This window comes from Castor canadensis, chromosome 5 (genome assembly GCF_047511655.1).
Source record: "Castor canadensis chromosome 5, mCasCan1.hap1v2, whole genome shotgun sequence".
NCBI classification, from domain to species: Eukaryota; Metazoa; Chordata; class Mammalia; order Rodentia; family Castoridae; genus Castor; species Castor canadensis.
Window position 1 is genome coordinate 72,648,231 of NC_133390.1, and position 14,639 is coordinate 72,662,869.

Consider the following 14,639-nt stretch of genomic DNA (forward strand, 5'->3'; position numbering starts at 1 on the left):
ATCGGTTGAAGTATCTTTCCAGGTGTTTCCAATGTGCTAGTAAGATCTGTGCAATCAGGCACAGGTGCCAAGGTCCAAGGTCCAGCCCCCGCTGCTTTCACCCAAAGCTATCCTCAGAAAACCTTCAGTCTAATGCAGAGTTCCAGCAGGATGTCCAGTGCCTTAATCCTGTCAAGAAGATGTGTCCCCCCCAAGGTGGGAGAAGACCCTGTGCTAGCCCACTCCCACCTAATGAAACAAAACTTAATGGGGAACAACTGACATACAATAAACTGAATACATGAAGTGTACAGTCTTAACAAGTTTTGACATATGTATGTACCCATGACACCACTGTAACAACCAAGGTAATGAACATATTCTTCAAGTTTGAGCTAAGGGAGTCCTGTTTTATACTCTCACATCATGGTTACTTAACACTCATTCTGTTACAGGGACTGTCCTTGTGAGAAGGAAACAGAGGTCACCTCTTCCCTGGGAGAACTGGTTTCGGGACCCAGATGGGACACGAAGGAGGCAGTACTTCCATTTGAGAGCACTAGGCGGAGAAAGGAAGGGTCAGGCAAAGCTGGCCAGAGGAGACAGTGTCTTCACTGTCCTACTCAATGGAGGTATTTATTAGGTGCTGTGGTCTAAATGTTCAGGTACCCCCCTGTGTTAGTCAGCTTTCTGTTGCTAAAACAAGTACTTGAGATAAAATAAATCAACTTACAAAGGGGAAAGGTTTATTTTCAGAAGTTTCAGTCCATGTTTGCTTGGCCCTCGTGTGGCAGGGAGGGCCCATCATGGTGGGGCTTGTGGAGGTTGAAACTGCTCACCAATAGCAGCCAAGAAGCAAAAAAGAGAGGAGCAGCTGGAGTCCCAATATCCCTGTCACGGGCACGCCCCCGCCATGACCTAATTTCCAGTAGGCTCCACCTCTTGAAGGTTCCACCACCTCCCAACACTGTCACAAGCTGGCAGCCAAGCATTTAACACACAGGCCTCTGAGGCCACTCAATCTCCAAATTCTAGCACCCCATCCATGTGTTAAATCCTAATACCCAATATGATGGTATTAGAAAGTGGGGCCTATTGGGTGTGGTGATCATACCTATAATCCCAGTATTTAGAGGCTGACGCAGGAGGATCACCAGTTTGAAGGCATGTCTCAAAAAACCAAAAAATGTGGGGAGCCTTTGGGAAGTGACTAGGTCATGAGGTTGGAGCCCTCATAAATGGGATTAGTGCCTTTGTCAAAGAGGCCCCAGAGAGGTCCCTCACCCCAACATGCAAAGTTACCGTGAGAGGACAGTTGTTTATTAGGGAGCAGGTCATTACCAGACACCAAATCTGCTGGCACCTTGATCGCCAGAACTGAAAAATAAATTTGTTTATAAATCATCCAGTCAATGGTTGTTTATAGCAGCCCCAAACTTAGGCATTTGAAGGAAAGGGGCACCCCAAGTGAAGGACATCACAAGCAGGCAGTGTAGTTATGAAGAGACGGTATACTTGGGGAACAGGGTGTTCATGCAAAAGGTGAGGCAAAGCTCGGTGAGGAGAGAGGTGAGAGGTGAGGCAAAGCTGTGCCACAGGAGTCTGGCTTATTCTGGGGGCTCTGCTCTCTCTGTGGAGAACCCCTGAAAGTCTCAAGTAAGGGAGTGTCACAATCAGGTTGGCACCTTTGAAAGTTCACTCTGACAAATTCACTCTCCAAGGTTGGAAGACAATCAGGCAGAAAACCTGTGCAAAGGTGCCAGTGAGCATAATCAAATGAATTATAGGTCATGTTATATAAGAATCAAAAGCAACTGTGAATGCAAAAGCCATTTTCAAAAGTATCCCACATACACATGTTTAGAACATTATTTGCATTCAAACAACAGCAGTGAAATTCTCTGAAGAATGGCCCAGAAAGCCCAGAACATGTATGGCTCAGGGTCTTTGAGAACTGACAGGAGCTGGCATGCTGTGGGTACCAGCTGGGACTCTTCAGAAAAGGAGTTCAAGTAGCCCACTGCTAGCAATGAATCCTGAACCACCTTCCAGTATGAAGGAGGTAATACACAGGTCAGAAGTAATCTGTGATGGTAAGTCATGTGGTCAACCAATTTAAAGTTATGCCTGGGTCCCATCAAAATTCCAATGACATTCATCAAAGAGATTGAAAAATCTACCATTAAATTTATATGGAATCACAAGAGGCCACGAATAGCCAAAGCAATACTCAATCAAAAGAACAACGCTGGAGGTATCACCATACCTGACTTCAAACTATATTACAAAGCAATAACAATAAAAACAGCATGGTACTGGCACAAAAACAGACATGAAGACCAGTGGAACAGATTAGAGGACCCAGATATGAAGCCACACAACTATAACCAACTTGTCTTTGACAAAGGAGCTAAAAATATATGATGGAGAAAAGACAGCCTCTTCAACAAAAACTGCTGGGAAAACTGGTTAGCAGTCTGCAAAAAACTGAAACTAGACCCATGTATATCACCCTATACCAATATTAACTCAAAACGGATCAAGGATCTTAATATCAGACCACAAACTCTTAAGTTGATACAGGAAAGAGTAGGAAATACTCTGGAATTAGTAGGTATAGGTAAGAACTTTCTGAATGGAACCCCAGCAGCACAGCAACTAAGAAATAGCATAGATAAATGGGACTTCATAAAACTAAAAAACTTCTGCTCAACAAAAGAAATGGTCTCTAAACTGAAGAGACCACCCACAGAATGGGAGAAAATATTTGCCAGCTACACATCAGACAAAGAACTGATAACCAGAATATATAGGGAACTCAAAAAACTAAATTCTCCCAAAATTAATGAACCAATAAAGAAATGGGCAAGTGAACTAAACAGAACTTTCTCAAAAGAAGAAATTCAAATGGCCAAAAAACACATGAAAAAATGCTCACCATCTCTAGCAATAAAGGAAATGCAAATTAAAACCACACTAAGATGCCACCTCACCCCTGTTAGAATAGCCATCATCAGCAACACCACCAACAACAGGTGTTGGCGAGGATGTGGGGAAAAAGGAACCCTCTTACACTGCTGGTGAGAATGTAAACTAATACAACCACTCTGGAAAAAAAATTGAAGGCTACTGAAAAAGCTAAACATTGATCTACCATATGATCCAGCAATACCACTCTTGGGGATATACCCAAAAGAATGTGACACAGGTTACTCCAGAGGCACCTGCACACCCATGTTTATTGCGGCACTATTCACAATAGCCAAGTTATGGAAACAGCCAAGATGCCCAGTACTGACGAATCAAGAAAATGTGGTCTCTATACACAATGCAGCCATGAAGAAGAAGGAAATGTTATCATTTGCTGGTAAATGGATGGAATTGGAGAACATCATTCTGAGTGAGGTTAGCCTGGCCCAAAAGACCAAAAATCATATGTTCTCCCTCATATTCGGACATTAGATCAAGGGCAAACACAACAAGGGGATTAGACTTTGATCACATGATAAAAGCGAGAGCACACAAGGGAGGTAATGAGGATAGGTAAGACACCTAAAAAACTAGATAGCATTTGTTGCCCTCAATGCAGAGAAACTAAAGCAGATACTTTAAAGCAACTGAGGCCAATAGGAGAAGGGGACCAGGAACTAGAGAAAAGGTTAGAGCAAGAAGAATTAACCTAGAAGGTAACACCCACGCACAGGAAATCAATGTGAGTCAATGCCCTGTATAGCTATCTTTATCTCAACCAGCAAAAACCCTTGTTCCTTCCTATTATTGCTTATACTCTCTCTTCAACAAAATTAGAGATAAGGACAAAATAGTTTCTGCTGGGTAGTGAGGGGGTAGGGGGGGAGTGGGAGGGGTCGGGGGGCCGTAAGGGAGGGGGTGGGGAAGGGGGGGAGAAATGACCCAAACATTGTATGCACATATGAATAAAATAAAAATAAAAGATAAAATAAAGTTATGCCTGGGGCTAGGGATGGAGCTCAGTGGCAGAGCACTTGCCTTGCATTTGCAATGCCCTGGGTTCAATTTCCAGCACCACGGGTTCAATTTCCAGCACCACACACACACAAAAATCCATTATAAAATTATGTCTGCATTAGTGCTGCAGTTGTTACTGATTGGTTGATGGCCAATGTCTTTGGAAATTAGTAACTCATAAGAGTGTGCTTATTCCATTCACCATCTAGCCTTGACAACATAAGGGTAAACATAGGTGGTATCAGTGACAATGCTTTCAGCTGCAAATAACAGGGAAACTACTCCAACTGGCCTAACAGCAAAGGAAATTCTAGAGGCTTCACATAGGTTTTGATTGAGGCTCCATTTATCTGTGGTTCTCTCAGTTCTCCCTTCTATGTATCAGCTATGTCCTCAGCAAAACTGAAGCAGAGGCCCCACATCCTCAGGCCCACTCTCCAGAAAAGAGTTTCTTATCTTCCCAATATCATACCAAAGTTGAGGTCTTATTCCAATTGTATCTACTTATCCAGGTGTTCACACATAAGTCAATCTCTGTGGCAAAAAGGAACAGGATTCCACTGATTGGCTTAGGCCAGTCAAGGTCAACCCCTGGAGCTGAGATTTGGATCAGCCCTACATAAACTGCTAGGTGACTTCTTCATGGGGCAGGAGTGGGATATGCATGGGGGTTATAGCCAAAAATGCCAACAACGTGTGATTCAACAACCCCTAATGAGGACAGCAGGTGTCATTCACTCCAGTGTGACAGGCATAATGCTTGCTATATAAAATGAGACTTACAGCTGTGCACACCACCCAAAGCCCCAACACAAGGAAAGATACCGCCTATCATTGACACTTTATTGCATCTCTCTTCACAATTAACAGTCAAGAACAAATAATAACAAGTAAAAATACCTCGTAAGGGGACCAGATATTAGACACACACAGGGCACTATTAACATTCAAAAAGCCTGCTGGATGTGTTTGCCCTATTCGTGTGTGTGTGTGTGTGTGTGTGTGTGTGTTGGTGGTGACAGCTCGACCTCTGTTACCAGAGCAGGCTGGCCCCCCTGTGAAGCACCTCTGGAACCTACATCAAGCAATGGGACATCTGGACACTTGGGTAGAACTCACACTCACACTAAGCCAGACAGAAAGTCGGCAATGTCACAGTGCCTCACCCTTTTACCTGGGTGCCAGGCTCTAGGTGGGGGAAGGGCAGCATGGAACACCCATTTGCTCACCCAGGACAGAACCCAAGTGGGGAGCCAGAGTCTTGGCGCCTCCTCCCTTTTTCACCTTCCCACCACAGATTCCTTGGTCTCTCTCCCTCCTAGCTCTGGCTGGTTTTTTTCTAGCTGCCTCTTCCACCAACTAGCATCGCAAAGACTCTCCAAAGCATCTCTGGAGGGCCTTCCTAGTCCAAGCCGTCTCAATAACATCAGAAAGTTCCTGTATTCCCGGCCAGTCCTCCTGAAAGACATGTCTCTGTCCTGTTTTCTTGGTGTGAGGCCTGGTCACAAGCTTTTGGCAATTCAAGGGTGGCCATAATCCCTACCTGGGAGGGATAGAGGTGGCATCCCTGTTTTGATATGGGACAACATGTGTCCCCTCCCTCCACTCCACTCAGGCCTCCCAGGAGATAAGGTTACACATCCACATTGGTAATCATGACTGAAGAGCAGCATTCTCCTAGGAAGGAAGGAGCTGGGGTTTCCTCTAGATTGGAAACAGTTAAGTGTTGTCTACCAGGAAAAACAAAACAAAACTCAACCATTGTCTAAGTATTTTGTACTGACTGGAGAAAATCAACTATGTTGTAAGTGCTGGCAGCATGTATGCACATTTAATTTCATAGGGCTTCTTAGCAAGCTGTGCTCCTTGTAAATGTTTCCAGCGGCTACTCAGAGGGGCTGGCTGATATCAGATGGAAGGAAACACCAGAGGGCAGGCTTCATGGCATTCACTTCTCCAAGAGTCTTCCTAAACACTCAAAGTCATAGCTGGTATATTGGGCTGGGGCCTGGAGGGTTCTAGATTTTTACAATTCTAGACAGAAAGAGAGATAAACAGAAACAAAACTCTTAGAAAAGAAACACTCCAACAGAAACATGAGAAAATTTAGATTTTTAAATTATTAACATTATTTGGCTTCTTCAGCTTTCTCCCTAGATTTCTTTGTGTCTTTGGGGGGTTTTGTTATTGTTTTCAAGTACTTTCTTCCTTTCTCTCTCTCTCTTTCTTTCTTTCCTCTCCATCTTCCCCTCCCTCCCTGCCCCAATGCTGGGGACTAAACCCAGAGACTTGTACAAGCTAGGCAAGTGCTCCACCACTGATCCCCTTTTTGTTTTTCCTAATCACTTCTCCCCTTGCCTCTCTTCCATTCCTTACCTCTTTTCTGGTCCTTTTCTCCTCTTTCTTTACCATCATCTCCCCAAAAGAATCTCAGTCCCCTTGTCATTCTCCCCATACCCCTCAAAGTCACCTCTCTCAGGTTTCCTCCTTTCAACATTTAATTGAAATCGTGCTTATCATGAATGGTGATAAGCTACAATTATCTCATACAAATCTACAAGTCCAGGTATTCTTCTTGAAAGTCCTATTACTGGCCTAAATTGCCTTCTCTCTTTAGAAACAGACTGAGTTGCCTTAGGTGTGGGGGTAAAAAGTGAGTTGTCTTTATGCATCTGGCTGGCAAGGATCCAACAGAACCATCTCACATCCAGCAATTCTTTCCTGGCCCTGCCCTGGGTGCTAGGTCCTTAACAGCCTGGGACTTGTCATCACACTCACTGGCACCATATCCATAGAAATGGACAATTTAAAAGACCTCAAAGACATCTGAAATTAAGCTGCTCTGTTTTCAGAAAAGAACAGGGAAGGGGCGAGAAATTAAGAGATGGTCTAAAGTCATACAATGGTTGGTGTTAGGGACCCAATGGTGCTATTTACAAAAGCAGAGAGCATCCTCCTTGAGCTTTCCCTTTTAAATAAAAACACAGTAGCAGAGGTTCTGACTGACCTGGGCATTTCACTCAACAAAGGCAATCAGAAGGGCTGACTCACCTAGTAGTCAGGGTGAGGCACGCCCCTCTGGTTGGCATAGGGATTCTGGGCCGGGGTGTTTCTGGGCGTGGATGTTCTGACTTTGGGGAACAAATTCCCATTCGACGCTCCTGACGCTCCTAGGTTGATGAAGCCAGTCTGCTGCAGTTGCAGATTCTGATAGTCGTTCTCGATCAATTTCTGTTCTTCAGTATTCTTTTTGTTCCTTGATCTGTAATGGGTAACAGGAATTAGGATCTGGCAATGGCAGAAAGTTCCTTGAAGCACACTTCAATGTTTTAAAAAAATGTTTCTAAATTTTGAAATAATTTCAAATTTATACCACGAGTTACCAAAAAGTTATACAATTCCAAGACACCCACCCCACTTCTGAGCCAGGAAGAGTAAGTTGCAGACCTTATGCCTCCCTATCTGTAATACCTTAGTATCCCATTCTGCACATATTCCCTGAGTTTAAGGACGGTCTCCTCCTGGGCTCCAGGATGTGAATGGTGAGCCAGCACTGCCATCTAATTCTTGTGTCCTCACTTACATTTGCTGATAATGCTGGTATTCTGAAGTGGGCATTGCAATTGTTTATAGAAATAATGGAAGTCAAAGAGAAACAATGATTTGTGATAGCGTTTTTCATGCAAGCCGTCAGCATCTACAGAAGCACCTGTATGAGTAAAAGGAGCTCAAAGTACCAAGGTCTTGAAAGGAGAAATAGGGCTTGCTGGGCCTCTCAAGGATCCAAGTGTGTGTATTCAAGGCTAACTGTATGTGCTTGCACTGAGGGAGGCATCTGCTCCCAAGTGACTCTGAGTGGAGCCTGACCTCCTTCCTGGCCCACAGGCCATGGTTCTGCTCCTGCATTGCCCCAGGTTGTAGGAGTCAGAAGTGCGGACAGCTGCATCTGTGATGCTACAGGTGTACTACAGGTGAGACAGTCACCTGTGTCTCACCACATAGAGAATGTCATTCACTGTGACCCTGATGGCTAGCCCAGCCCACAGCACAGTCCCTGTCCTTTTGACACTCTCTTGTCCAAAGGAGCTGAGGAAAGGCTCCCCTTCCCTATGAGATAAATGGGCAAGGAAATTATAATTCTTGTGGTGTTCCCAAGAATCCTGGCTCTGTAACTGGGCTAAGACTGAATCTGGCCTTGCAGAGGAGGGAGGAGCCGACATACATGGCTGTCACAGGGTCACAAGGTTCTACAGCAACTCTTGAGGATCTGAAGACCCAGAACAGTCAGCCAATCCTCCTAAGAACACAGGAGACAGCCTCACTCCAGAATCAGGAATGTTCTGGCTCTCTCCCTAGAGAAGGGAAAGTCGGAGACCATAGTGATGGCAGCAGGGCCACTTCCTAGCAGTGCTCTCTTATGACTGAGTCTCTGGGAAGAGTTAATATCAAAATGGAATGAAGAGGGAAAAAAAGAAGAAATAGTGTTTTAGGAATCTAAAATCTGTTTATTCCCTCCAATTATCCTGGAAAATTACCTATATGTCAAAATATAAGGTATGAACTAAATGTTAGAAAAGTGCATCCCACTTGGCACATGAAGAGTGGAAAAGAGATAATAGCATTCTCCCTGTTATGGGAGGAACTTTAGCATCTTTAAATATTTGTTGAGTAAATGAATGGACCCTACTCGCCCTCTCTTATAAGAACTTAAGACACCAAGCTGAGAAACAGCTGGGTGTGGTGACTCACTGCTGGAATCCCAGCTACTCGGGAGTGAGAGATCAGGAGGATCTCGGTTCAAGGACAGTCTGGATAAAAATTTAGCAAGACCCAACCTACTGGAACCTATGGGACACAGCTAAGGCAGTCCTGAGAGAAAAGTTTATAGTCATGAGTGCATATATTAAAAAGACTGAAAGAGCCCAAATCAATGACCTAATGATACATCTCAAACTCCTAGAAAAATATGAACAAGCAAATCCCACTTCTGAAGAAAGAGATTGAGGAAGACTATAGAAGTGGAGAGATCTCCCATGCTCATGGATTGGTAGAATCAACATAGTAAAAATGTCGATACTCCCCAAAGTAATCTACATGTTTAATGCAATTCCCATCAAAATTCCAATGACATTCATTAAGGAGATTGAAAAATCTACAGTTAAATTTATATGGAAACACAAGAGACCACAAATAGCCAAGGCAATACTCAGTCAAAAGAACAATGCAGGAGGTATCACAATACCTGACTTCAAACTATATTACAAAGCAATAACAATAAAAACAGCATGGTACTGGCACAAAAACAGACATGAAGACCAGTGGAACAGAATAGAGGACCCAGATATGAAGCCACAAAACTATAACTAACTTGTCTTTGACAAAGGAGCTAAAAATATACGATGGAGAAATAGCAGCCTCTTCAACAAAAACTGCTGGGAAAACTAGTTAGCAGTCTGCAAAAAACTGAAACTAGACCCATGTATATCACCCTATACCAAGATTAACTCAAAATGGATCAAGGATCTTAATATCAGACCACAAACTCTAAAGTTGATATAGGAAAGAGTAGGAAATACTCTGGAGTTAGTAGGTATAGGTAAGAACTTTCTCAATGAAACCCCAGCAGCACAGCAACTAAGAGACAGCATAGATAAATGGGACCTCATAAAACTAAAAAGCTTCTGTTCATCAAAAGAAATGGTCTCTAAACTGAAGAGAACACCCACAGAGTGGGAGAAAAATATTTGCCAGCTACACATCAGACTAAGGACTGATAACCAGAATATACAGGGAACTTAAAAAAGTAAATTCTCCCAAAACTAATGAACCAATAAAGAAATGGGCAAGTGAACTAAACAGAACTTTCTCAAAAGAAGAAATTCAAATGGCCAAAAAACACATGAAAAAATACTCACCATCTCTAGCAATAAAGGAAATGCAAATTAAAACCACACTAAGATTCCACCTCACCCCCGTTAGCCATCATTAGCAACACCACCAACAACAGGTGCTGGTGAGGATTCGGGAAAAAAGGAACCCTCTTACACTGTTGGTGGGAATGTAAACTAGTACAACCACTCTGGAAAAAAATTTGGAGGCTACTTAAAAAGTTAGACATTGATCTACTATATGATCCAGCAATACCACTCTTGGGGATATACCCAAAAGACTGTGACACAGGTTACTCCAGAGGCACCTGCACACCCATGTTTATTGTGGCACTTTTCGCAATAGCCAAGTTATGGAAACAGCCAAGATGCCCCACTACTGACGAATGGATTAAGAAAATGTGGTATCTATACACAATGGAATTCTATGCAGCCATGAAGAAGAACGAAATGTTATCATTCGCTGGTAAATGGATGGAACTGGAGAACATCATTCTGAGTGAGGTTAGCCTGGCCCAAAAGACCAAAAATCGTATGTTCTCCCTCATATGTGGACATTAGATCAAGGGCAAACACAACAAGGGGATTGGACTTTGAGTACATGATAAAAGCTTTAGCACACAAGGGAGGGGTGAGGATAGGAAGACACCTAAAAAATTAGTTAGCATTTGTTGCCCTTAACGCAGAGAAACTAAAGCAGATACCTTAAAAGCAACTGAGGCCAATAGGAAAAGGGGACCAGGAACTAGAGAAAAGTTTAGATCAAAAAAGAATTAACCTAGAAGGTAACACACACACACAGGAAATTAATGTAAGTCAACTCCCTGTATAGCTATCCTTATCTCAACCAGCAAAAAACCTTGTTCCTTCCTATTATTGCTTATACTCTCTCTACAACAAAATTAGAAATAAGGGCAAAATAGTTTCTGCTGGGTATTGAGGGGGTAGAGGGGAGAGGGAGGGGGCGGAGTGGGTAGTAAGGGAGGGGGTAGGGGCAGGGGGGAGAAATGACCCAAGCCTTGTATGCACATATGAATAAAAAAAAAAAGGATCAAAGACAAAAAAAAAAAAAGAAAAAAGAAAAAACAGTCCCATTAAAGTCTTTTCAAAGTTAAAAAAAAAAAAAAGATAAAATTTCTAATTCTTTGAAACCCAGGTGTGGAGGCAGGCATGGTGGGGTTCGATTGAGATTAACTTTAGACTATTTGCAGCTAGGGGAGTGACTTGGTTAAAATTAGATTTGACATCAGTTAACCTAAATACTGTTGACAAAGAGTTCTTAATGATAAAGGAAATTATTGTTATGTGCTGTTATGGTGTCAAGCAAAAATAAGCAGCAACAAAAAATTAAAAATACAAAGGATACAAAACTATGTATATACTATCATTGAAAAGGAAGAAAATCTGGAAGGATATATGTGAAAATGTTATTACCTCAGGGTTTTATGGGAGATTTTTTTTTTATTCTGCTCTTTCCACATTTCTGTTTTCCAGACTTTCTTCCATAATCATGTATACTTTTACAATCAGAAGAAAATTAAGGGAAGAAAAAGACAAGCCCATGGTAGTAGAGGCCTCCCCATGTTTCCCTTCCATTTGGAAACCGTGTCAGGGAAGGGACATCTCCATCACCCGTACCTTGTGGAGAAGATCAATGTAATCACCAAGCTGAGGATGAGGATGCCAGCAATGGTGCCCACGATCGTGAGGATCAGCTTAAATTCTGAAAAGGAAAAGGAGAGAGTAGAAACAGCCTCCAACTAGCTGGTTCCTACTGCACAGGGATGTGTGTTCTCAATGACTCCTCTAATTGTGAGGTTGATCAGGCTATGGTCTCTGACTCCTCCAGGGCCAGGCTCGGTGAGTGCTTATCTCTTTAGTAGCCTTCTCCCCATTCCCCTATTCATGCCTTCAGAATGCAATCAGAAGAGGCAGACTTGCTAGATATAAGGTAATAAATACAAACGAGGCTGTTAGAGGTGGGTCTTCCTGGGCTTTGTAGGAGAAGCCATCTCATCTGAGGGCAAACTCTTGTTACCCTTATTATCTCTGCTACCTTTGCCTGCCCTCCACACCTCCCCTTACTGATAAGTGAGGGGGACAAGGTTGGAGTTAAATTTGTCACTAAGAGAGGAGCCAGGTAATAGTTTGATAGCTTTGTGAGGGAAGAGCCTAGAGATTTCCTACCACCCATTCTCCTCCTCCACCCCAGACTATTGATACTTGAAATGTGTCCCTGAGACAAACACTTAGTATGAAACACTTAGTATGAAAAAATGTGAAAGAACTCTCAATATTCTTATACCGATTACATGTTGAAATGATTATCTTGGATTAAATAGATAATCCAAGAATATGCTAGTTAAAGCAAGTTCCCCTATTTTACTTCTTAAATTTTGTTTGAAATTCACCAGGAAGTCTGTGGCTCACTTTGTAATTCTACTGGACAGTGCTACTCTAGATCTCTGTCTCTCCTGCTGCATCACTGCCACAAATGCCACCTTCAACCTGGCTGCATGGGGCCACTGACCATGAAGTGTAAGGAGGACTTAAAAGGTCATTTGGTCCAAACCTATCTTTTTATAGATGTGGAAACTGAAATCCCAGAAGAAAGGAAGAAATGGCTTAGCAGATCTGCGTTTGCAACAAAGTACAGTAGAAATGGGGAGCTCTTCCCAGCAGCATCTTTGTGGCTGGCAGGAAGCTGATGGTCATATTTCCTGCATCTTGGATCATTGAGCTTTAGTTCACATGTCAGTTTTAAAATAATTTAAAATTTAAAGTTAGCACTAACCCAGTCTGATGTGAGGGTGAGTTATAGAGAAAAAAAAAAAAGGCAACTGAATTTGCAACACTTCCAAACCAGCAAAGAGCCAAAGACAACAAGATTTGAATATTTAAATGGATGGTTTCTAGGTCTGCTCTTCTATAGCCATGTTTGGAATATGCTGGTCTTTTAGCCATTCTAGAAGCAGAACATTCATATTTTAGCTGATGTAGGACATCAGAATAATGATTTCAGATGCCCTTCTGTGGTGTGGAGTGGGTCCAGGGCTACCAGCCCACTCTGAGCCTGAGTTCTATTATTTTCAGCAGCACAGCTGCTGCTGCCCATAACCTAAGGGTGAGCATGGGCTACACAGTCCAGAATACAAATTGCAAGCAGATTATCTCTCTCTATGAAGGAAGCCAGAAACTCAGTGGATTGGACAGGATATTGAATGGGGTTGATGTTTATTTCTCAGACAGCTAATAACTTATTTATAATAGGAGACTTCTACACTTACGGTCTTTACAATCCACTCCACTGTAGCCAAATGGACACCTGAAATAGAGTGAACAACAGGAAACCATGTTAAAGAGCTCCAGAAGGACAGTGTTGGAGTTCCCATCCCAACCTCCATCTCTCCCTTGCCATCCTCCTTTTCTTCTGTCCTCCCTTGCTTCTCTCTCTCTTGCCTTCTTTAAATTCCTACTCTTCTGGAAGAACACCTTCCATGGGACTCTGTAAGACTGAGGGAGTATCCTATCCTATGTTGTCACTTGCTACTGAGAACACTACCCTCTGACCTCCAGGAAGATAGCAGTTCAGGTGACACTGAACTCAAGAGGCATGGAGTATAGTGGACTTTCTCAAGGGGTGACACCATGTGGTTCTGCCACTTGTTTACTGCTCTGCCAGCACAGGCATGTCATTTACATTGCATTTCAGTTTCCTCACCTCAAAGTGGGCAGCCAATGTGTTTTTTTCTGACAGTTGTGGGACAGCTCCCACCTAATGTGGTACTGGACATGGAGCATGCTCAAAAACTATTGATGAAGAAGGAGATTGTCTTCCAAGTTACCAACTATGCCAGCTTGACAACCCTCTGACTAAGCCCACGTGCATGCTGCAAGCTCTATCCCAGCTCCAGCGCCAACAAGATAAAAATGCAGTCATTTCTCTTACTCTTTGCAGTTCCCCTGATCATCTGTCTGGTAGCCAGGCAGGCAAATACACTTGAGAGTCTGGCTGTCCTCCTTTAGGCATTGCTTTTTGTGCTCTGCGTTGCACTCTTCAGGACACTCTAGAGCTACAAAGCAGAGTGATTTCTGAGTGATTTTCAGAAGCAACTCTTCAACCCCAAAGTGACATGTGACAGAATACTATTCTTTGACATTGCTTTTCCTAAGTAAAATGAGGTGCTGGTTGGCTCCACAACTGACATATTCCCTGGCATGCCCATGGACACCTTACCAGCTCCTAGCCCAGGTCCTAGTCCCAGTCTAAAGCCAAAACTCACATCACTCAGTTGCTGATACACACATGAAAACTCAAGCAGTAATGTGTATATTTTGCAAATAAAAAAGGAGAGGAAATGAGAGTTGTGAAGAACATTTAGAAGCAAATGGAACACTTACCAAGACAAAAAGGGGACTGTACATTAGGTCTTTGCAGCCCAGCTTTGCAGTCACAATCTAAACCATTGCTGCAGCCATCAGCATTCTTTACACAACCATAATAATCACATCGATCTTGCCCTGTAAAACACACAAGTAATTCAAAAATATATTAGCAACACAACATAGACAAAGCAGTTAGTTAAAGCACCCCACTCCATTGTTATATTTTTGTCTTTTAATACATTTTGGGATTTTAGAAATGAGAATCTGAGATCCCCAGTCCTTTCTTCAATGCCTACTTTCTTATATAATTCAGTTCAAATTAATTCCATTCAATGCAGGGCAGTTAGGCTCAAGTTCAAAATCTCTTTGGCATCGATCTCTGTGCTACGTTCCACAAGG

General features: G+C 42.8%; 1 protein-coding gene across 2 annotated transcripts in view; it reads right to left on the reverse strand.

Annotated features, from left to right (window-relative positions):
- Positions 1-4,795: 4,795 nt before the first annotated feature.
- Muc13 (mucin 13, cell surface associated) overlaps positions 4,796-14,639 on the reverse strand; it is a 33,244-nt gene continuing 23,400 nt past the window's right edge. For both annotated transcript variants that reach the window (XM_074073341.1, XM_074073342.1), the window contains exons 7-12: positions 14,256-14,375; positions 13,804-13,927; positions 13,142-13,179; positions 11,493-11,577; positions 7,018-7,228; positions 4,796-6,000 (exon numbers count right to left, since the gene is read on the reverse strand). In XM_074073341.1, coding sequence (XP_073929442.1) covers positions 7,018-7,228; positions 11,493-11,577; positions 13,142-13,179; positions 13,804-13,927; positions 14,256-14,375 — 578 coding nt within the window. In that variant the 3' untranslated portion in view covers positions 4,796-6,000. The remainder of the gene's footprint in view (positions 6,001-7,017; positions 7,229-11,492; positions 11,578-13,141; positions 13,180-13,803; positions 13,928-14,255; positions 14,376-14,639) is intronic.